This window comes from Canis lupus, chromosome 17, assembly GCF_011100685.1.
Source record: "Canis lupus familiaris isolate Mischka breed German Shepherd chromosome 17, alternate assembly UU_Cfam_GSD_1.0, whole genome shotgun sequence".
NCBI classification, from domain to species: domain Eukaryota; kingdom Metazoa; phylum Chordata; class Mammalia; order Carnivora; family Canidae; genus Canis; species Canis lupus.
This window is the reverse complement of record NC_049238.1, coordinates 18,711,430-18,734,526: the sequence shown is the minus strand read 5'-3', so window position 1 is coordinate 18,734,526 and position 23,097 is coordinate 18,711,430. Positions and strand designations below refer to the sequence as shown.

Below are 23,097 nucleotides of genomic sequence, written 5' to 3'. Positions count from 1 at the left end.
CATGATAAAGCTTTATGTTAAATCAGATCTTTTTAATTGCTTCATGCTTTTGTCTATTTTAATATGTTTTTACATTAGGTTTCCTTAAATTATAAGGTCTTTTACATTTAATTTACACAAGATTTGGAGATTAACATAATTTTTTCTTTCTATAATCTTATAACCAAAATTAGTTTCTTTTTGCTTTGTTTCCTACAGAGTATATTGCACTTTATTCATATTCAAGTGTAGAACCTGGAGATTTGACTTTCACTGAAGGTGAAGAAATACTGGTGACCCAGAAAGATGGAGAGTGGTGGACAGGAAGTATTGGAGATAGAACTGGAATTTTTCCATCAAATTATGTCAAACCAAAAGATCAAGAGGTAGAGTTATTTTGGTATAGAAACAAAATAATTCCATTTTTCTGTGTTGAGAAGCATACATAAAACAGAGATTCATGTATATATGGTATTGGTCAGGCTTTGGTTTTAAGGAAACCGTTTAAGGTAGCACCAGTAAAATAGACTTTATTATAGGGATCCTATTAGCTAAGAGGGATAGGATTTGATGAAATTTCTAATACTAGGAGCTATAGGGGTAGGGCTGGGCCTCATCTCATGGTAACTGAAGCTGGGAAATAGTCTCAGATCCAGGAACACTTATAAGGGATCACCTTGAAGGAGTCTGTGAAACTTTAAGGCTCTGACATTAATGTAACTCACTCTACACTCTGAGGTCCTGCTTCTTTTCATCCTACCACTAGTATGGTACAGTGCAGTGGTTCTCAAACTTTTTGGCTTCAAGAACTTTTTTACATTCTTAAAAATTATTGGAGACTCCTGGGCACCTGAGTGACTCAGTCAGTTGAGCAGCCGACTCTTGATTTCAGCTCAGGTCATGATCTCATCAGGGTCATGAGATCGAACCCTGCGTCAGACTGAGCCCTATGTCAGGTGCTCTCAGCAGAAAATCTGCTTGAGATTCTTTCCCCTCTGACCCCCTCTCTGCTCACACACACACTCTCTCTCTCTTTCTCTAAAATAAATAAATCTTTAAAAAATTATTGGGGACCCTAAAGAGTTTTTAAAAATATATGGATTTAAAAAATATATATGTATATATAGTTATATTTTCCATATTCAAAATTAAAACTGTGGAATTTTAGAAGTATTTACTCATTTTAAAGTAACAAAAGTAACCCATTACATGATAATGTAAATAACTTACTTCTTATGAAAAATATTTTCAAACCAAAAATGTTTGGTTAAAAGAATGGCATTATTATATATTTTTGCAAATCTCTTTAATGTCTGCCTTAACTTGAAGACAGCTAGATTCTTCTCTGTTTCAGTATTCAGTCTGTTGTGATACATTATTTTGGATGATGTATATGATGAAATTCACCTCACATAGATGTGAGAGAAAACAGAGAAGTATTTTAATAAGATTTTCAGGTATCTGTGGATATTCTTTGATATTACTATACCAAAACATAGTAAGTGTTAAATTGTTATAGGTTAGTTACATATGGAATCTAAAGCCATGTCAGTGAACATTTCTTACTGTTATATTAAAATTCATCACTCTGTTTTGACATTAAATGGAATTTTTACCTATATCTTGGTCATTTGGAAAATATGGAATCACTGAACTATGCAAATATTCCTTGTATTGCACATTTCATTATACAATATCAAAAAGTTATATTTGTTAATATCACCACTGATCTCATAGGAAAATCTTCAAATACTTTGAAACTGTCAAGTTCATGGTGGTAGATACAGGTTTTCCAAAATTTCAGTTTTCTTTTGAAATCTTGAATTTGGTCCTGGGCAATAAATCCTGTCAGCTGTATTCCTTGATGTGACAGGCATACTTTATCTTTGAGAAAATACCTGCTAAATCCCAAGTCTGAATAGTTTGTGATTTAGTCATTCTTTCACGTAACCATGAAAAACTCAGTTTAGCTCACAGTTTAGTCATACAAATGCTTCTCCTTCTCCTTGAGATAGGCATCTTGCTATTTTCATATGCAGCAGAAATGCTGTAGGCTTGCTTACATTTAGTCACTCAGATTTTTTTAAAGATGGTATTTCATTAAGATTTAATAACATTTTTACTGCTTGATCAAGGACATTCTTTTTTAAATTTTTTCTTCAAAGATTTTATTTACTTATTCATGAGAGACACAGAGAGAGAGGCAGAGACACAGGCAGAGGGAGAAGCAGGCTCCCTGTGAGGAACCTGATGCGGGGCTCAATCATTGGACCCTGGGATCATGAACTAAGCCAAAGGCAGATGCTCAACCATTGAGCCACCCAGGCACCCCGATCACCACCCCTCTTAAGTGATATTGATTTTATTTATTCTACTGTTAACACTTGGCTGTGAAGAATACAATGACCGCTTAGTATAATTTGGCACCACTGTCATAATTAGTACTAAGGTATCAGTAGTTTTGCCTATCATTATAAATGTCAACACAGTGAAAGAGGCAAAATAATGTCTTTAACATTGTTGATGAAAAAGGTCTTTATCTTCCAGACCCCCAAAAGGGGCTCAAGACTGTCTCCAGGAATCCACAAACCACACAGTGATAACCATCTAGGTTGACTTCTGGCTCCAGCACTTAGAGGCCAGGGGACCTTGGACAATTATTATTTCACCTTTCTGTACCTCAGTTTCTTTCTCTGTAAAATGGGGATAATCATAATACTTAATAGTGTTTTTGTCAGAATTAAATAAGTGACTGTATATAAAATTCTTATACCAGTAACTGTTACGTTGTTAGTACTCAAAAAATGTTAGCCCTTGACTACCACCAGTTCATCTTCAGTACTTTCACTATAGCTGTGTTCACTGACAGAAAAAAACTTTCTGTTCCTTCCCTTTACTTGTTCAAATTCCTGAAAAAAAGAAAGATGGTTGGCCCAGCTATCCTGTAAAGTCAAACTGAGGTTATAGTTGCTACCCAAGGCATAGATTTTTTTTGTTCTTATGTGAGATTCAGGGGTAACATGCAAAAAATAATTTAAAATATTACCTCCTAGGCAGCAGGAGTAGAAGTCACGTATGCCTTAAGATATGTTGTATGTGGTAGGGCATTGATCCTAACCCAATAAATGAGAGGTATCTGGCCTGGATGATCACGTTTGATACTCAGGAAAGATGCGTTAAACTCTTCTTGTTGAGTCAGTGGATGCCAAGATCAGCCACTTGTATATAATGTCTGTTAGTAGACCAGATCTCCCCATAATTACGTATTGGCTTCTTCACTTACTTGGTTAATATAAAGCTACTATTGATCTTCATTTAAAGAAACAAGAATCTTGGGAATTAGAGATTTCTAATTCCTAATAATCTTTGTATTCTTACATCTGGATTATTAGAAAATGATAAAACAGTATGTCTTGGGCAGCCTGGGTGGCTCAGTGGTTTAGTGCTGCCTTCAGCCCAGGGCCTGATCCTGGAGACCCAGGATTGAGTCCCACGTCAGGCTCCCTGCATGGAGCCTGCTTCTCCCTCTGCCTGTATCTCTGCCCCTCTCTCTCTCTCTCTCTCTCTCTCTCTCTCTGTGTCTCTCATGAATAAATAAATAAAATCTTAAAAAAAAAAAAAAAACACAGTATGTCTTTTCTTTACAGAATTTTGGGAGTGCTAGCAAATCTGGAACGTCAAACAAGAAACCTGGTATGTATAATAATGAAGTTAAAAAATTACTACAGTGTTTAATAATCTTGAATTCATAGTTTCTTGTTTGTCTTCTTTTCCCAGAGATTGCTCAAGTAACTTCAGCATATGTAGCTTCTGGTTCTGAACAACTAAGCCTTGCACCAGGGCAGTTAATATTAATCCTAAAGAAAAATTCAAGTGGATGGTGGCAAGGGGAATTACAGGTAATAACCTTTAAATAACATTTATCATTTTTATTATAAAAGTATGCATGTTCATTAAAAAAATTAATAGAAATTTTAGATCACCCGTAATCATACCACTTAAGAGAGGTAATCAATATTAACATTTTCATGTATTAAGTTTCCCTCTAGTCTTTTCCCTGTTCATTTTTAGTACATTATAAGTAACAATATGAAGAATAATTTTCCCTACAGACATAACTGTTTTAAAGCAGGTAATAAACCACAGGTCACCTTCTTAAAGGAAAGCATAGCATCATTTTTGTCTAGGGTCACCCCAGGCTTGCAGTATAGCCTCTACCTAGGACAAGGAACATGATCCAGACTGCACTGAGAAAATGCTACTCATTGGACTTTCCCCAACATTAGCCTTTTATTTTTGTTTTTGTTTTTGTTTTTTTTGCTTTTTTTTTGTTTTGTTTTTTTGTTTTTTTAGCCTTTTGTTTTTGAAACAGCAGTGCAAGGAAAGGAAATGTAGGTATAAATGAACCTAGTTTTTTTCCCAAGATATTAACAGAGAGAGTTATTGCGTATGTTTTAACACAGAAAGAGAGTTCTTTTCTCCTAAAAGTTCCTTACTAGAAAAACTAAAAGGCATTTTAAGATTAAAAGATAAGAGGTATAATAGCTATATTTTTATGTAAGAGTGATATATGATTATAATGAGGGTAAATACAGCCTCATTCTTGCAATTTCTAAGGAACAGTGGAGGTTCTAAATTCAGTGTCTTGAATAACTCCGTGAAATCCTACCTTCCTGATTTGCTTTAAAGATTGACCCAACTAAATGGCAAGCACAGCTCTCCACAAATTGTATTTGTGATCTCTGTATTATTAGCAAAGCCTCAAGAGGTGTTCATTGTGCACATTTTAAGTGTTGACTTGAACTTACTAGGAGAATTCTAGAAGAATTTTAAGTTTATAAATATTATTTGTGTGAAATATGCAGAGAACTTTGAACCCCAAACACCTCCCAGTAGTCTTCTACAATAGCACTTTCAGCAACACTTTGAGATGCATAATGAGTCTTCCGCTTGTTTGATACTGACCTGGAAGGCCAGTGCAGAATTCGGTGGTTCCCAGGACCCACCCTCAAAGTCAGTAATTTACTAGAAAGACTCATAAGACTGAAAGCTATTCTTCTTATAGTTGCAGTTTATTACAGCAAAATAACTTAGATTAAAACTAGCCAAGAGAAGAGATATATGGGGCTGAGTTCAGGACGGTTCCAAAAACAGAGCTTTCATATTGTACTCTCCCAGTGGATTTGTGGATAGCACTAACTCCTAGCAACAACACATACTGAGTATTGTCAGGCAAAGAAGCTCATTTGAGCCTTGGTATCCAGAGTTTTTATTGGAGCTCCATCATATAGACATGGTTCTGCCCATATGGCTAAACTCAGTCTCCAGTCCCTCTGAAAATTGAGTTTATACTCTGTGACCTAGAACACCCACTGTAAGCCACATTGTTAGACTATCTGGCATGGTCAAGGCCCCCAGAGAAAATCAGACACTTAACATATCAGAGGTTTAGAGATTTCCTCCCAGGTGCCAAAGGTAGAGTCCAGACCTCTTTTGGGCTAAATTCTTTACTACACAGCTATTTTTAGTTTATGTCTCAATAATTGTTTTTAATCTTATCTTTCATATTCCTTCTGCTAATTTTGCAGGCCAGAGGAAAAAAGCGACAAAAAGGATGGTTTCCTGCCAGCCATGTTAAACTTTTGGGTCCAAGTAGCGAAAGAACTACACCTGCCTTTCATCCTGGTATGGCGGGTTAACTTGTATTGCATTTTACAGAAGTTTTGTTGAGACTTAACAACTTCTTAGATTAGCATATGCTTTGAAAATGTTTTTTTCATTAACATTTCAAAGCAATGTTATAATGAGAACTTCCTTTCTAAAAAATTCTATGTAGAAACGGCCAACTGTGCAGTGATACCTGAGCCACTTCATTCCTTGAAATTTTTCAAAGTGGAATTGCTTTGCTCTCATACTTAAAAGTGAAGCAATTCATGTGGATTAACTGTAGCTAGGAGATTGTTTTGTAAAATAAGGAATGGAGGAAAGAGGGTGAGAGAGAGCAGCTCAAGGGAAATTTTAGCCTAACTTTAACATTTAATGTTAGAGTAATTTAAACCCAAAAGCAGTTTTAACATGTGATCTTTGTAGGAATAATTAATTATTTTGTTCTTTTTCTGGTAGTGTGTCAGGTGATTGCTATGTATGACTATGCGGCAAATAATGAGGATGAGCTGAATTTCTCCAAGGGACAACTTATCAATGTTTTGAACAAAGATGATCCTGACTGGTGGCAAGGAGAAATCAACGGGGTGACTGGTCTCTTTCCTTCAAACTATGTTAAGATGACAACAGACTCTGATCCAAGTCAACAGTGTGAGTAATATCAAACTGTTTGTCTCTAAAACTAGTGCAAAAGCTTTAATATGCAGCACTGCACTCATTCTGTCCTGGCATATCTTAAATTCAGCACTCTTAGCAAGTACATATTAGTGATGAAAGCAGTAAGATAAAAAGGGAAATTTTTCACAAAATCAAAAATTATACTGCTTTAAATACTTTTTTATTGGCTTTAGACCTTACTATTAGACTTTATCTGAAAAAAATATATATAATTCTTATATATGTTCTTGGATATAAGCAGTCTACACTTCAACTTCCCTTTACCACCATCCTTTTTTGTCTCTAACAATCTTTTTCTGCTTAATAAAGAGCAGCCAGTGCAGCCAGTAATTACCATATTCACCTACTCAAATTACCCTATACCATGCTATAAAGGTGGTATTTTTGCAACCTTTCATTTAATATGCACATATTTCTACGTCATCCAGGATTAGAAGAAAATTTACAGCTTTTTTTTTTTTTTTTTTTTTTTTTGGTTAGAAAATTTAAAACCTGTTTAAACTGCAAAACTGTTAGGTGATTTTTTTTTTCAAGAGATGAGATACATGAGTCAAGATCTATTTCACTATTTTTAGAAAATGATCTAGATCTCAGTGTGAAATATGGTATTATACAAAATTATCTCTTAGTTGCCTGGCTTGTCTTATAATTAACATACATTGGTAATAGTTAATAAACAGCACTTGGAAATACTTCTTACCTTTATAAAATGTCACTTTACCCTTTTGATTTTGTGGGTTTTGTTTTTTGCTTCTTTACGAAACATATCATGATTCATCATGATTTATATTTTTATCATTCTTGTGAAATTATCCAAAATATTTAGCCTTTCTTTTTAGTTTAGTTTCTGAGAACATATAAATTGTAACACAGTCACACTGAGATATGCTTATGATTCAGTGCAAGTATTACGAATTTATACTATAATTTAAAATATTAGTACAATTATTTTCAACGGAGAACTTGTAGTTCTAAAGATATTTCTGATCCTGGGTGAAGACTTTCCTTTAGATAAAGCAACTAAATATCCCAATTTGAATTTGGGAGGAGTTCAGTTTCTTATGGTTTGAACATTCCCTAAAAATGTGGGCTACCTAAATGACTGTTTTTAAGCTTTGCTGATGGTTTGGCAACTTCCAGTAATTGCCAGTTTATCTAATTAATTAGACATACCTGAGGTGCCTTCTCTGACCCTGAAAAGGGAAGATACTTTTCAGACCTATGGGGTCTGGGAGCTCTTGGACTAGTAGGGGAACCTTGAAGGCACCCAGTAGAGTGGCACATTTGGCTTTTATAGTGCCCAGGATGTGAAGAGATGGTTTCCAAGTACATGGTGGTGGTTTATCTTGTTTTCCAGTGGAGGAACACTTTTTTTCCAATTAAGTCTTACATAATAAGGATATAAAGAATAGATAAAAGCTGTCCTGAAGGAAGAACAGCCAGGAGTGTATGAGTCTGTGAACACTGGTTAAATTTTAGATTATCATTTGTGTTTCTTGGGCCCTTACAATTATTATTTTTATTTTATAATGTGATTAGGATGTTTTTAAAGATGGAGAATTTTATTCAGATTTGTTTAGTTGATGTTGCATGTTACTAGTCAAATTTTTTCTCACCCACTTAATTTGCTTTATGTTCATTTTATTCCTCATTTTTCTTTTTATAGGACCCAATGTTGTCTTCCAGTGTGAAAGCACCCCAGAGACCCACTATCCAAGTTTGACTCTAGCGTGGAGGCAGGGCAGGCAGCCCTGATCAAATATCTCCTACACAATTCATTAACTTCGTTTGAATGTTAGAGCCACTTGTGATTATTTCTTTGTGTTTCTAATTTATAGTTAAAATTTATTTGTAACAAGTTAAAGGATAGTGGGTCTTTGTGTGGCTTTCCCTGCTGTTCACTCTGGCATCCTTTAGCATTTTTCTTCTTTTTTAATTTGGTAATTACAGGTCATTAGCATGCATATTGAGTTTGCCCTTACATGGTGGGAGTTCAAACACACAAAGACCCACTATTTGCACAAACTATTCTCACTGGTTTGGAATGGGCTGCCATGCTTTTCTAATGTTACTGCAACATGTATATTCATTACAATTCAGATAAAACTTGCTTATGTTTTGCTCTTACGTTTGATCTAATCCTAATCACAATGATCTCTCAACTGGTTCAGTATGCGATTTGTTCCCAAATATGCAGTGTTTACTCTGTTACTTTCTTATATGCCACCTGAGTACCAATATTTAAGTTTGTTTAAAGGCTAAAGAACTGGAAATAACCTTTTCTCTATTCTCTGTGTATTTTGGGGTGGGAGCAACAACACTTCTGAGAAGCTTTTCTCAGAAAAGAGGAAAGCAACTTGCCCCAGCAGGATGTGCAGAGTAGGCTGTTTCCTCTGTCTCAGCTGCCCACGAAAGGGCACTGTGGGAGTTCACTTAGGGTCTTTGAGCTCTGGGCTGATGAAGAGCCTGCACCATGTACTGTAGCAGTTGGTTCTTCCTTCTTTATTGGTGGCTTAAAAATGAGTTCTTTTTGAGGAATGAAAGGCTCCCGTCATTGACGGTGAGATATGAAACCTTCCCTAGCTTAGCTTTTATATTTGGAATACATTCTAAAGTCAAAATTTATGATACCTATTTTAATTAGATGACTACCTGTCCCAGATCATAAAAGGACATGCGTTGACACTCTTAATGTATTTAGTAAAAATCATAAGGAATCCTTGAAGAGTTTAAGTGCCCCTGAAGCAGGCATATAAGCTCTATCTAGTCAGGAATGAATTCGAGAGTGGACATTCTTCTGAAACTGCTCTGATGCTAGAAGATTGATTTTACCATCCAGAATTCTCTGGCTGATATTGTCTTCAGATACAAAGGCTACTGTGGCATAGGATTTCACTCCTTTTCCTTGAATGGAAAACACTTTAAAGATAATAAACATTATTATAAACAAGTAAATGATGTGAGAGTACCTAGCTGAAACAAAAAGGAGTTTTAGTAGGCAGTATTAAACTATATTTGAAAATCAATGGGAAGTTTATGCAATTTAAAATGTTTACAAACTGCAGTGCAATCTACTGTTTATGAATGTCAGAGTATTATCAGGAAAAGTGTACATACAATCACAGAGTCTTATTTCCTCACAGAGTTCTTTAAGAAGAGTGAAATATGTTCTTATATCTGAGTTTCAGTTAGAGGCATATTTTGTGCAATATTTATGTTAATGTGCCTATATATTGTGAATGAATAATTTCGGTCATTGCCTAAATCATAACTTTTTCCTTGAGAAAGAATCAACAGTTTAGATAGAACCTTACAAAGTTCAAATGTCTGTGTTTCAAAATGCTTAACATTATTGGAATGTATGATGATGTGTATGTGTGCTCCTTGGGACAGGAATTTCTAGTTATTTAGACCACCTCTATTTTTAGCATTTGACATCATCATGATACTTTTATAAAATATGACAGTAATAGGAAAGCAATAATAACACTTTACAGATGGAATAACAGATTTGCCTGGAGTCACTAAAATAGACAGTGCAAAGACAGTCCTTGTGAATTCACCTGATCTTCCACATTGTACGAATTACTTGGTCTTGCCTTTTATTTTCTGAACTTTTTTGCACTCTTTGATTGGGTTCAGATTAAGGACAGTTACTCTAAATCCATTTTAAACCCCTGAGGGTATAAATCAAACCACTATTAATTAGCTGCACAATTTGGTATAACATTTTCTCTTTATAATTTTGAATTTGGGCTTATCTAATACACTGATAAGTTATTTCGGGGGTAATTTTATAGCTCAAATTGCTTCACTGTAACACTGATAAATATAAGTTATTAAGAATGACATTCAGGTAGAGCTTAGCCTCTGTACTCAATCTGAAAAATAATATATTAATCAGGTGGACTAAATCAAATCACATAATGGCATATATAAGCTGAATGTTGGTCTGGAAAAAAATTTACTGTAGTTCCTGAAATACTACTCTTTGTGTAGGTATTTTGCCATATATTTGAGAGAAAGCTAAAAGTAAAGGAAGTTGAATGACATGGAAGAGTAACCTTAATCCTTCTTAAAAATGCATGCAATCCGTCCTTTGCAGTACCTCCTCTTCGGCCACAAATTTGCTCTCTTCCTCCTTCAGTATGAGAGGCAGCTTTCAGTTAGCTTAGAAAGCAACATTAGAAAGAAAGAGTTTATCAGGAACAGAATTTTAAAATGTGAGTAAATCTGATCCTTGTAGGAAGGATCCAAATACCTGTTTATTTTTAAAAAGAAAACCTATTTGTTTAAAGATTGTAGTATGTGATAATCATTTTTAAAGTATGTGATTAAACCTGATAGGTTTTCCAGTGATGAAAAAAAAATCAGTTCTAAAACCAAAGCTGATTTTTTAGCAAATTTGAAAGTTGAAATCAGTCCCACGCATTGTACAGTTTCCTCTGAAACTTTGAAGAGTCATTTTAAAATAATATAACTATTAAAAATGTAACTGCTATTTTATTTTAAAATACAATAAGAATACTGATAGTTTAAAAGAAAGTAGAGGAAAGAAAAGTAGAGAAAGAAATGCCAATTCCAGTCCAAAGCTTTATTTGCCAAGTTTTCTTAGAATAAATTTTACCAAGTTATAAATTCTTGTAAATAGACTCTATAATGGAAATACTGAGAGACTTTGCCTAAAGTGGCATTATTGGATGCTGCTGTGATGCTACTGTAATAAGTTATTAAATTGTTGCGAAGTGCTGTTTTGCCTTAAATTTTTATTTTGTGTGTCTTGAAACTATAGTATTAAAGATATTGAGATTGTGCAGATGCTGGGCACGCTTGGCATGAGGTCATCTGTTTTTATTTTTACAAAATTGTAATATAACTATGCAAGTGTGTTTATTAAAAGGACACAAACTACATTACTTGTATTGTGTATTTCTTTTGAAGCACCCTTTGAAACATTTTTAATTATATGCAGTTGTGATTGAATTTCTTTGAAATTTCTCTTCCTTAACATAGTCTCTGGGGACAAGCCAACGAATTGTTTTATATCACAGAAGGCAAAAGAAATTTTTAAATGGTCAAGATTGAGATAATTTGATCCAAATAATCATATGTATCTCAAAAACAAAAGAAATTTTGATTTCGATTTGAAAGTAAAAATTGGGATAATAGACTACTATGTTATTTACAGTTTTTACTCCAACTTTTTTCTAAAAAGATTAACGGAACTTACAAGTTGATACTCATTGCAAATGCAGGATAAAACATTCTTTTTTTTTTTTTTTTTTTTTAAAGATTTTATTTATTTATTCATGATAGTCACAGAGAGAGAGAGAGAGAGAGGCAGAGACACAGGCCGAGGCAGAAGCAGGCTCCATGCACCGGGAGCCCGACGTGGGATTCGATCCCGGGTCTCCAGGATCGCGCCCTGGGCCAAAGGCAGGCGCAAAACCGCTGCGCCACCCAGGGATCCCAGGATAAAACATTCTTAGTACAAAACAAGAGTCTATATGAAAGAAACTGCGGTGAATGCTTGTTTGGAGGCATCAGACCTACATAGTTTTAAACTTAAGTAACCAAGTTACTTGGTTTTCACCTTGAATGGAAGAATATGGATCAAAATCTAACCCATCCATCAATGTCTGGCTAAACAATCTCTTTCCAGAAAACATCTCCTCATCTCTGGAATTGAGTATAAGGCCAAACAAAGGACTAACTGCTGAGAATATGATAATGAGTGTCAGATAGTCCCGGGCTCAGGTAGTACGTTGCTCTGAGGGGGTCAGGCACATAGGCAGATAATTCTAGAAGAACGTGCTAATAAGCATGGTGATAGACACTGGGTACCAAGAAAGTTACAGAGGAGGAATACCTCATTCACTGTAGATTGGTGAATTAGAGAAGACCTGGAGGAGGCAACTGCAAGACCAATAAGATAAATAGGAGTAAGCAGATTGAGGTGCAGGAGGTGAAGAGTACGAAAAAGACAAGAAACAGCAGGTGGGAGTGATTTTAGAAGCAGTTCAGTATGGCTGGAGTGGAAGTGTAAAGCCAGGAAGATTGAAAGTTAGGGCTTGAGAAGCAGCCCAAAGGTTAAATCTGAGATTCTCTAGCTTGAATGAGAGATTCATTGGGATCATCTGGGAAGCTTTAAAACTATTGATGTCTGAGTCCTGATTTAAATGGGTCTAAAGAAGCATGGTCTATGTGGTCTTTTTCAGAACTCCCCAGATGATTCTGATATGAAACCCAGGTAGGGGAAAAGTGTGAAACAGCTAAGAACGGTTTCTGTGGGAACATTGGCAGTCGGGGATGAATGGGTTGTGTGGGCAAGTTTGTATCTCAGTGTCAGGTATGACAGTAGGATAGTGATGCAACAGCTACAGGAAGGAATTGGAGTTAGGGGAAGAACGTGAGTTTGGTTTTGACTACAGAGCACCAGCAGATGCTGGTAGACTGGACCAGCAGATGGTCAGGATTGAGGTGCACAGCAGCAGGACGACAGCTGGTGGGATGATGTAGGTTGATGGTGTTGAGCCCATGAAAGGTGAGCTGACTGTCTGAGGGTGTCAGCAGTTGAGGGAGGGACAGTGAAGGTGCCCACAAAGAATGATGAAGCACTGGCTGTACCACCATTGTTCATACCAGTAAAAAGAAAAGAAGGAAGATGCCCTTCTTTGAGCACTTATTAATCTTAGGTACCTTCTGAAGTTCCCAAATGTTTTACCTCATGATTATTTTCTTTTTACAGATATGGAAATTAAAGCAAAAGCTAAAAAAAAGAGAAAGAAAGAAAGAAAGAAAGAGAAAGGAAAGAAAGAAAGAGAAGAGAAGAGAGAAGGAAAGGAAAGGAAAGGGGAAAGGAAAGGAGAAAGGAAAGGAAGAAAAGCAAGCAAAAGCTAAGTAAGTTGTTCAAAGTTACACAGCAAGTGGTAGAGCTGGGTTCAAACCCATATGGTTTGGCTGCAGAGCCCATGCCCTCACCCTCTACCCTAGTGTACAGACACCACCACCCTGTTTATAGCAGTGAGGCTCCTGCAGGACAGCCATCACTGGAACCAGGGAAAAGAAAAGAGGAACAATCAGAGGCTACACAGTGTTTTCTCTTTGTAGAAAGTATACAGAAGGAGGCAGGAGGCAAAGACTGAGTATAATTAGGACAGGAATCTTTTAAGAGTGGTATCTGGAAGGGTAAAGCTGAACATAATCACTTCTTTGAGTAATAGCTTTATTGAGCTATAAATCACATGCCATACAGTTTACCCATTTAAAGCGTACAATTGAATGGTTTTTAGTATATTCAGTGTTGTGCGACTGTCACCAAAGATGGCTAATTCCAGAACATTTTTATCACCGCTAAAAGAAGTCCTGTAACCTTTAACTGTTACCCGACTATCTTGCTGTACAACCCCCACCTCCAGCCTTAAACAACTGCTCATCCCCTACTTTGTCTCCATATGTTTGCCTGTTGTGGACATAATCATATAAACAGAATCATAAAATGTGTGGGTTTTGTGATTAGCTTATTTTTATTCTGCATAATCTTTTTGAGGTATCTCCGTGCTATAGCATGTGTCTGGGCTTTATTCCTTTTTATGACTAGGTTGTATTTTGCTTGTCCATTCTTTAGTTGATGGACATTTGGCTTATTTCTACTTTTTTACTATTATGAACAATGCTGCTACAAACATTTGTGTACAAATTTTTGTATGGATATATGTCTTCATTTCTCTTGAGTATATACCTAGGTAGGAGTGGAATTGCCATACCAAATGGGAATTTTGTGTTTAACTTTTTTTAAGATTTATTTATTGCCCCAGGACAGTAGTAGTGTAATAACAGGGGTGCTTTGTGAGTACTGAAGTATATGGAACAGTCAGTATGAAATTGGCTGTTGGACACAGCTACTCACTGCATGTGTGACAGAGGAGAAGGTATGTAGATACCAGTCGTCATTTAGACACAGAAATGAGTTAAAAGAGAGAACTCTGTTGGCATTTCCAGAAAAGTGCCCTCATTTCCTTTAGAATTCAGTCCAGCAAGCTTTAGACCAGGTCAAGCTTATACACACTATCATGCATGTTTTGCCTCAAGTAGGATGACTGTGTAAGCACCACTTAAAATGGCCTGGCATTTCAAAGTGTAAGACTTGAACTAAGAGGCCTAGATATAGGGATTTAGTAGCTTTAAATTCTGCACTAAGTAGCTTAACCACCAAACTTCAGACTTTTCATACATTTACACAGCAGGGGTCAAAGTGGTATCCGTGGTTCAGAGAGTGGATCAGTGGTTGTAAATCATCATACGCATATTGGTAATGGTTATTCTTATGTTCAGATTAACGGCCATGTGTTGGGCGCACACAAGAACACTGTGTTACGTGACCCCTCTTCATAATGTTCTGTGTCTGAATAGCACATCACTTCCCTCAGTTGGGTCAGTGATAGAACTCTGGCAGTCTAGAAGGTAAAGCACGTATCAATCTGTAATGTATCAACCACTTTCTGAGCCTGAGCCTCAGAGGCACCTCTGTCTACTTACAAGGCCTTTGCTTTCTTTTAGGCTTATGACCTTTCACTGTAGATTCAAAAGTAAAAATAAAACCCATATAATTTTTCTTTGTCCACTTGCATTTATCAGCAGATTTGCTTTGGGAAGTTCTGGAATACTTCCATTTTCTGATAACCAAATAGTTTACTTTCTGATGGTCTGCAGTATTAGGATACAATACTAACTTTTCTTTTTGTGCCTAAAACAACCAATCTAACTCCTGGTGACAAAGAATTGACAGGCATCAAGAAGACATAGAGTTTAAAAGTTTGTTCAGCAATTGCTTACATTTCCAAAAACAAAATCATGAATCTGAGGCTTCATGGTGGGAGCATATTACCTGGTACCTAGTTTGTGTGCCATAATAGTTGCCAAGTGGATAAACTGCTACTCTCTCACAAAATAAGATCTCCAGTAATTTTCTCATGCCCTGACAAAGCTTCTGTTCTATAGGCAGCTTTCAGGGGTGCCTGGGGGGCTCAGTCAGTTGAGTGTCTGACTCTTGATTTCAGCTCAGGTCACAATCTCAGGGTTGTGGGATGCCGTGTGGGGCCCTGTGCTCAGCATCGAGTCTGCTTGTCCCTCTCGCTCCCTCTGCTCCCCCCACACACACTCATGCATACTCTCTCCCTCTCTCTCAAATAAATAAATCCCCTTTTTTTCTAAAGGCAGCCTTCAGAAAATGCACACAGTTTAGTCATCTGGATTTACTGTTGAAAATTGTCTTTTCACTGAGCTTCGAACAGTGAGACTGAAAAAACCATTATGTGATACTCTGGCTGCTAACTCGGGCACAGAGCATAGCGTTGTTCAGCGGCGTTGCTCTTCTCACAGTGGGCAAGCACTTTTCTGGGACTTTATGACGTAATCCCAACAAGCTCTCTTTGTACTGGTCATCACAAACCATCTTTTGTCCTTCACCTTTTGGAGTCTTCCAGAGCTCCCCCCATCCTTTCTTAGGGGTCTCTCTTTTGCTTCTTGCTCTTGTGCACGCTGTAATGTGCAGCCGCCTCCCAGCTCTGGGGGACACAGTTTACATAGCTGCCATTCACTGTGTGTAACTTGGCCATCAGTTTCTGCATCCTCACGCCAGCTGGGGAGGGGGTAGTCTTGTGGTCCTGGGGACTTTGACCTGGTCGTAGTCATGATCTCTTGTTTGTCTTGCATTCTGCTGAAGGAACTTACCAGAAAGTTTTCACCATTCTCTCTGGCCGTCTGTAGTTCACATCGAGGTACCATCTCCCTGCAGTTCAGAGCTTATCTTCATATCACATTCTGTAAATACTCATTGAAGACCTACTATGTGTCAGATACTAGGAATATGGCAGATTATAAAATAGGCAAAAATCCCTCCTCACTTGGAGCTGACATTTAAGTAGGGCAAGACAGAAGACAAACAAAATGAATAAATATGTCATGTCCTGGAAAAGTAAAACAGGTTAGGGAAAGGGAGTGATGGGTTGGTGGGGGAGGGTGGATCCAGGCAGATTTCAGTTTTATTTTCTTTTCTAAAGATTTTATGTATTTATTCATGAGAGAGAGAAGCAGGCTCCCCTCAAGGAGCCCAACTCAATCCCAGGCCCTGGGATCATGAACTGAGCCAAAGGCAGACACTCAACTACTGAACCACCCAGGTGCCCCCAGATTTCAGTTTTAAATGCGGTTCTCAGATAAAGCCTCTCTGAAATGGTGACATGTGAGCAAAGACTTGAAGGATGTGAGGGATGTCTGGAGGGAGCCATGTAAATATCTGGAAGATTATTCTAGGCAGAGGGAAGAGTACATGCCAGGGGCTCAATCAAGAGCATGACTGTAACGCTTGAGGAACAGGATGGAGGCCAGGGTGGCTGGAACGGAGGGAGAAGCAAGAGGAAGAAGTGAGTACAGGGTTAACTGGAGAAATGGGGGAGATTGTTTAGATTCTTGGAGGCTGTTTGTAAGAACTTTGGCTTTTGCTGAGAGTGACAAGAACCCATCAAAGGGCTTTAATCAAAGGAAGGATATGATCTGATGTGCTTTAGCAGGATAGCTCTAGCTTGCTAGATTAAACCAGGGGTCAGTTTGGGGGAAGGGCTCAGAAGCAAGCAGACACATTAGGAGGGTGGTTCAGTAATCCACGTGAACAATGACAATGACATGATCAGCATGATCCAAGTGGACGTAGTGAGAAGTGGTCAGATTATGGGTATATTCTGAAGATAGAGCCAGTAGGTAGATTAAATGTGGAGTGTGAAAAAAAATAAATAAATAAAAAATAAATGTGGAGTGTGAGAAGAAGAGAAGTATCAAGGATATCTCTAAAGATCTTGGCCTGAGCAACCAGAAAGATGGAATTGGCATTAAATGAAGGCACACAGGGGCAGCCCTAGTGGCTCAGTGGTTTAGCGCCACCTTCAGTCCAGGGCGTGGTCCTGGAGACCCGGGATCGAGTCCCATGTCGGGCTCCCTGCATGAAGCCTGCTTCTCCCTCTGCCTGTGTCTCTACCTCTCTCTCTTTCTCTGTGTCTGTCATGAGTAGATAAATAAAATCTTGAAAGAAAAGGGAGAAGAAAGAAAAGAAAAGAAAAAAGAGAAAGAAAGAGAGAAAGAAAGAAAGAGAAAGAAAGAAAGAAAGAAAGAAAGAAAGAAAGAAAGAAAGAAAGAAAGAAAGAAAGAAAGAAAGAAAGAAAGAAGAAGAAAGAAAGAAGAAAAGAAAAGCACACGGTGATGGAGGAAGGGCAGAGAAGATGAATAGGAGTTTGGTTTTGGGTATTACCGTCACTTACCTTTAAGATCGATAAGTGGAAATACTGGGTAGGCAGTAAAACATGGGGAGGTCCAGAGGATATATTCAGGCTGGATTATATGTTTGGGAGTGTGTCAGTGCATAGATGATACTTAAAGCCACGAGACTCAGTGGGACCACCAAGGCTGTATGTGGAGAAGAGTTCGAAGGGTGAGCCTTTGTGTTCCAACATTAAGTCTGTGTGTTGGGGAGGAGCTAGGAATGGAGAGGAGGTGACTGGCCAATGAGGTAGGAGGATATGAGGCGAGCTGGTGACCTAGAAGCCAAGTAAAGACAGATTTTAAAGATGAGGGAGTGATCCACTGTCACAAATGCTAGTGATTGGTCAAGCAAATTGACGTACCTTGTGCTAAAGGAGGGAGCTACATGGAGCTTTTAAGAACCTCTCCTTTAAACTACAACATTTGAGGGGCATCTGGGTGGCTCAGACACTCAACAGTGTCTGCCTTTGGCTCAGGTTGTGATCCCTAGTTCTTGGGATCCCTGCAAGGAGCCTGCCTCTCCCTCTGCCTATGTTTCTGCCTCTCTGTGTCTCTCATGAATAAATAAGTAAAAATCTTTAAAAAATAGTAAACTACAACATTTGAAAATAATTGTAATGTTTAATTTTCCAGCTATAACATTCGGGAAATGTTTTTACACAAACTCTAGTATTTGTTGAAATTAATTCTGTGGATATTCCTTTGCATGTGTGTTCATTATAGTAAGCCTGTTAATAGTATTCAAATCTGTCATGTTTACTAATTTTCATTGAGAGAGATTACAATCCACTACTTTGATTATAGATTTTTCAGATCTTTTTTCTTTCTTTCTTTTATCCACCTTCCCTCCCTTGCTTGCTTTTTTTCTTTCTCTTTTCCATTGGTTATTTTATCAGTTAATTTTACATTTCAAAGCTATCCTGTTAGTTGCAAATGAAATCAGAATCATTATATCATCCTAAATATTTATAATGTTTACACAGATCCATAAGAGCCTATTTTGTCTCTTGCTAATAAAACCTCCCTAGCTGCTTTTTAATATTTTATGAATGTATAGCTTTTTCCAAACCTTTTTCTAACATTTTTGTAACATGATGTTAGATGTCATTGTAAACAGCATCTAGCTGACTTTTTTTAAATTTTGATTCCAGTATAATTAACATGCAGTGTTGTATGAGTTTCAGGTGTACAATATAGTGATTCAATACTTCATGCAACAGCTGGTGCTCATCACAATAAGGATACTCTTAATCCCCATCACCTATTTCTCTCATTCCCACCTACCTCCTCTCTGGTAACCTGCAGTTCTCTATATTTAAGAGTTTTATATTTATATTTAAGAGATTTTTTGTCTCTTTATTTCTTAATTCCATATATGAGTGAATCATACAGTATTTATCTTTCTCTAACTGACTTATTTCATTTACCATTATACTCTCCAGTTCCATCCATGTTGTTGCAAATGGAAAGATTTCATTCATTTTTATGCCATTTTTATTTGAGATCTATATATATCATTTGATATATTATATATATATATATATATCACACATCATCTTTATCCATTGCATAATATGGTTATTGTAAATAGTGCTGCAATACACATAGGGGTGCTCTTGTCCTTTTGAATTAGTGTTTTCATATTCTTTGGGTAAATACCCAGTAGTGGAATTACTGAACTGTTTAGTAATGCTCTTTTTAATTTTTTGGGAAACTTCTATACTGTTTTCCACAGTGACTATACCAGTTTGCATTTCCACTAACAGTGTAGAAGTGTTCCTTTTTCTCCACTTCCTTGCCAACACTTGTTTTTTATGTTTTTTATTTCAGTCGTTCTGAATGTTGTGAGGTGATATGTCATTGTAGTTTTGATTTGCATTTCCCTGATGATGAGTGATATTGAGCATCTTTTTGTATGTCTGTTGGCCATCTGGATATCTTCTTTGGAGAAATGTCTATTCATGTCTCCTGCTCATTTTTAATTAGGTTACTTGGGGCTTTTTAGTCTTGAGTTGTATAAGTTCTTTATATATTTTGGATACTAAACCCTTTATCAGATATATCATTTGCAAATATTCTCTCCCATTCATTAGGTTTTCTTTTTGTTTTGTTGTTTGTTTCTGTTTCTACGCAGAAGCTTTTTATTTTGGTGTAGTCTCAATAGTTTATTCTTGCTTTTGTTTTCCTTGCCTCAGGAGACATACCTAGAAACAACTTGTGTGGGGCACCTGGGTGGCTCAGTCAGTTAAGTGTCTGACTCTTGATTGTAGCTCAGGTCATGATCTCAGGAGTCATGAGACCAAGCCCTGCATCAGGCTTCATGCTCAGCGTGGGTCTACTTAAGATTCTCTCTCTCCTTCTCTCTCTGCCCCTCACCCTGCTCACACTCAGGCTCTCTCTCTCTCTCTCTCTCTCAAATAAATAAAATCTTTAAAAAAAAAAAGAAGAAAAGAAAAAACTTGCTATGGACAATGTTGTCAGAGAAATTACTGCCTGTGCTCTCCTGTAGGATTTTTATGGACTCAAGTCTTATATTTAGGTCTCCAATCCATTTTGAGTTTATTTTTGTATATGATGTAAGAAAGTGGTCCAGTTTCATTCTTTCACATGTAGCTATCCAGTTTTCCCAACATCATTTATTGAAGAGACTATCTTTTCACACTGCATACTCTTGCCTCCTTTGTCAAAGATTAATTGACCATTTAATTATGGGTTTATTTCTGGGCTCTCTATTCTGTTCCATTGATCAGTGTGTATGTTTCTGTGTCAGTACCATACTGTTTAGTTACTACAGATCTATACTTTATCTTGAAATCTAGGATTGTGAAACCTCCAGTTTTGTTCTTTTTCAAGATTGCTTTGGCTGCTTGTGGTCTTTTGTGATTCCATATAAATTTTAGGATTATTCTAGTTCTGTGAAAAAAAATGCTGTTTGCTTTTTGATAAGGATTGTATTAAATCTGTGGATTGCTTTGGGTAGTATAGACATTTTAACAATATTTGTTCTCCTAATCCATGAACATGGAATATATTTCCATTTGTTTGTGTCATCTTCTATTTCTTTCATCAGTGTTTTATAGTTTTAAGAGTACAGGTCTGAAGTGTACTTCTCATTGGTGAAGTTTATTCCTATGTGCTCTCGTGTTGGGTGCACAAATATTTATAATTGTTATATATTCTTGTTGGGTCATTCCCTTTAAGATTATGTGGTGTCCCTTTTTGTCTCTTGTTACAGTCTTTGTTTTAAAATCTATTTTGTCCAATATCAGTATTACTCCTGGGTTTCTTATCATTTCCATTTGCATGATACTTTTCCATCCCTTCACTTTTAATATGCATGGTCTTTAGATCTAAAGTGAGTCTGTTGTAAGCAACATATAGATGGGTCTTGCTTTACTATTCATTATGTCATCCTATATCTTTTGATTGGAGCATTTAGTCCATTTACATTCAAAGTAATTATTAATAAGTACGTATTGCCTTTTTTTTTTTTTTTTTACCTTTTTGTGGTTGTTTTGTAACTTTCCTCTGTTTCTTTCTTCTCTTCTCTTCTCTCACAGTCTGCTGGCTTTCTATACTTGGATTCCTTTTTATTTATTTTCTGCATATCTATTACCAGTTTTTGGGTTTTGGTTACCAGAAGGCTTGTATATAACATCTTATACATATAGCAGTCTATATGAAGTTAACGGTCACTTAAGTTTTTGAACTCATTCTAAAAGCACTAAATTTTTAACCCTTCTCCCCTCATGTTTTAGGTATTGGTGTCATACTTTACATCTTTTTTATTTTGTGAATCCCTTGACTGAGTTTTATTTTTATAGATATACTTAATTTTACTGCTTTTGTGCTTCCTACTTTTCTTAATCCTGCTTATGGTCTTTCCTTTCCATTCAGAGAGTCTCCTTTAACATTACTTTTCAGGCCGGTTTAATGGTCACAAATTCCTTTAACACATTTTTCTGGGAAATTCTTTATTTCTCATTCTATTCTGAATGATAGCCTTGCTGGATAGAGTATTCTTGGCTGCAGATTTTTTTCTTTCAGCCTTTTGAATATATCATACCACTCTTTTCTGGCCTGCAAAGTTTCTGCTGAAGAATCAGCTTATAGCCTTATGGGGTTTCCCTTATATGTAAGTGTTTTCTTTTCCCTTACTGCTTTTTAAATTCTCTCTTTAAAAATAAAAAAAAAGATTTTGTTTATTTGACAGAAAGAGCATGTGCACAAGTAGGCATAGCAGCAAGCAGAGGGAAAGTGAGAGGGAGAAGCAGGCTCCCTGGTGAGCAGAGAGCCCAACATGGGGCTCAATTCCAGGACCCTGGGATCATGACCTGAGCAAAAGGCCGATAGTAACCAATCAAGCCACCCAGGTGCCTCTAAAATTCTCTCTTTATTACTGCTTTTTACCCCTGTAATTGCTATGTGCCTTGTGGACTTCCTTGGGTTGATTGTTGGAGGTTCTCTGTTCCTCTTGGATCTGGATATCTGTTTCCTTTCCCAAATTAAGGAAATTTTCAGCTATTATTTCTTCAAATGAATGTTCTGCCTCCTTTTCTCTCTTTTTTCCCTCCGGGATCCCTATAATGTGAATGTTACCACACTTGATGGTGTTGCTGAGTTCCCTTAATCTATTCTCATTTTTTATTATTTTTTTCTTCTATTCACCTAGAGTGCTTTGCATTACTCTGTCCTCCAGGTCACTGATCCATTCATCTGCTTTCTTTAGTCTATTCTTTATTCCCTCTAGTTCCCTCTGAAATTAAAAATATTCAGTTATTCTTCATCTCTCACTGGTTGTGTGTGTGTATGTGTGTGTGTGTGTGTGTGTGTGTTTTCTATCTCTGTTGAGAGCCTTGTTAAGGTCCCTGACTCAAGTCCATTGGGTCTCTTTATGACCATTACTTTAAATTCTATCAGGCATATTACCTATCTCTGTTTCATTTAACTCTTGCTGTGATTTTGTCCTGTTCTTTCATTTGGGACATATTCCTCTGTCTCCTTGTTTTGTCTAACTCTCTGTGTCTGTTTCTACATGTTAAGAAAGTTAACTGTGTCTCCTGCTCTTGAAAGTAGTGGCATTATGAAGAACAGATCCTGTAGTGCTCTGCAGTGTAATGTCTCAGGTTCACCGGAACCTACTGTTGTAGCTGAGCTGCATTTCCCTTCAGTCCTGGTGTCTATTGTGGCTCTCTCTGCCCGTTGTGGGCAGGGTTTAGTCCCTGTATTGTTAGTAGGCCAATCTGGGGCCATCTTGGGCTTAAGTCAGACCAGTCATTGACCAGAGTTGCTGTAGCACTGAACTGTAGGGCACTGTCCCTGTGTTGTCCCCTGAGAAGCTTTCATTGGTGGGCAGAGCCACGTCAGACCAGATATCTGCCCCAGCTCGCTGCTGTCCAGGCCAAGTTAGAGGGCTGGGTCCACAGGAGAACACAGGGGCAGGGTACTGGTGTTAGCAAGCTA

The 23,097-nt window shown here is 37.1% G+C and overlaps 1 protein-coding gene across 1 annotated transcript in view; it reads left to right on the top strand.

The window, feature by feature from the left end:
* The window catches only part of ITSN2 (intersectin 2), a 102,227-nt gene that overhangs the window by 55,265 nt on the left and 23,865 nt on the right, over positions 1–23,097 (top strand). The window contains 5 exon segments of the mRNA XM_038560916.1: positions 199–365; positions 3,627–3,672; positions 3,757–3,878; positions 5,568–5,664; positions 6,103–6,294. Of these exon segments, the coding sequence (XP_038416844.1) occupies positions 199–365; positions 3,627–3,672; positions 3,757–3,878; positions 5,568–5,664; positions 6,103–6,294 (624 nt within the window).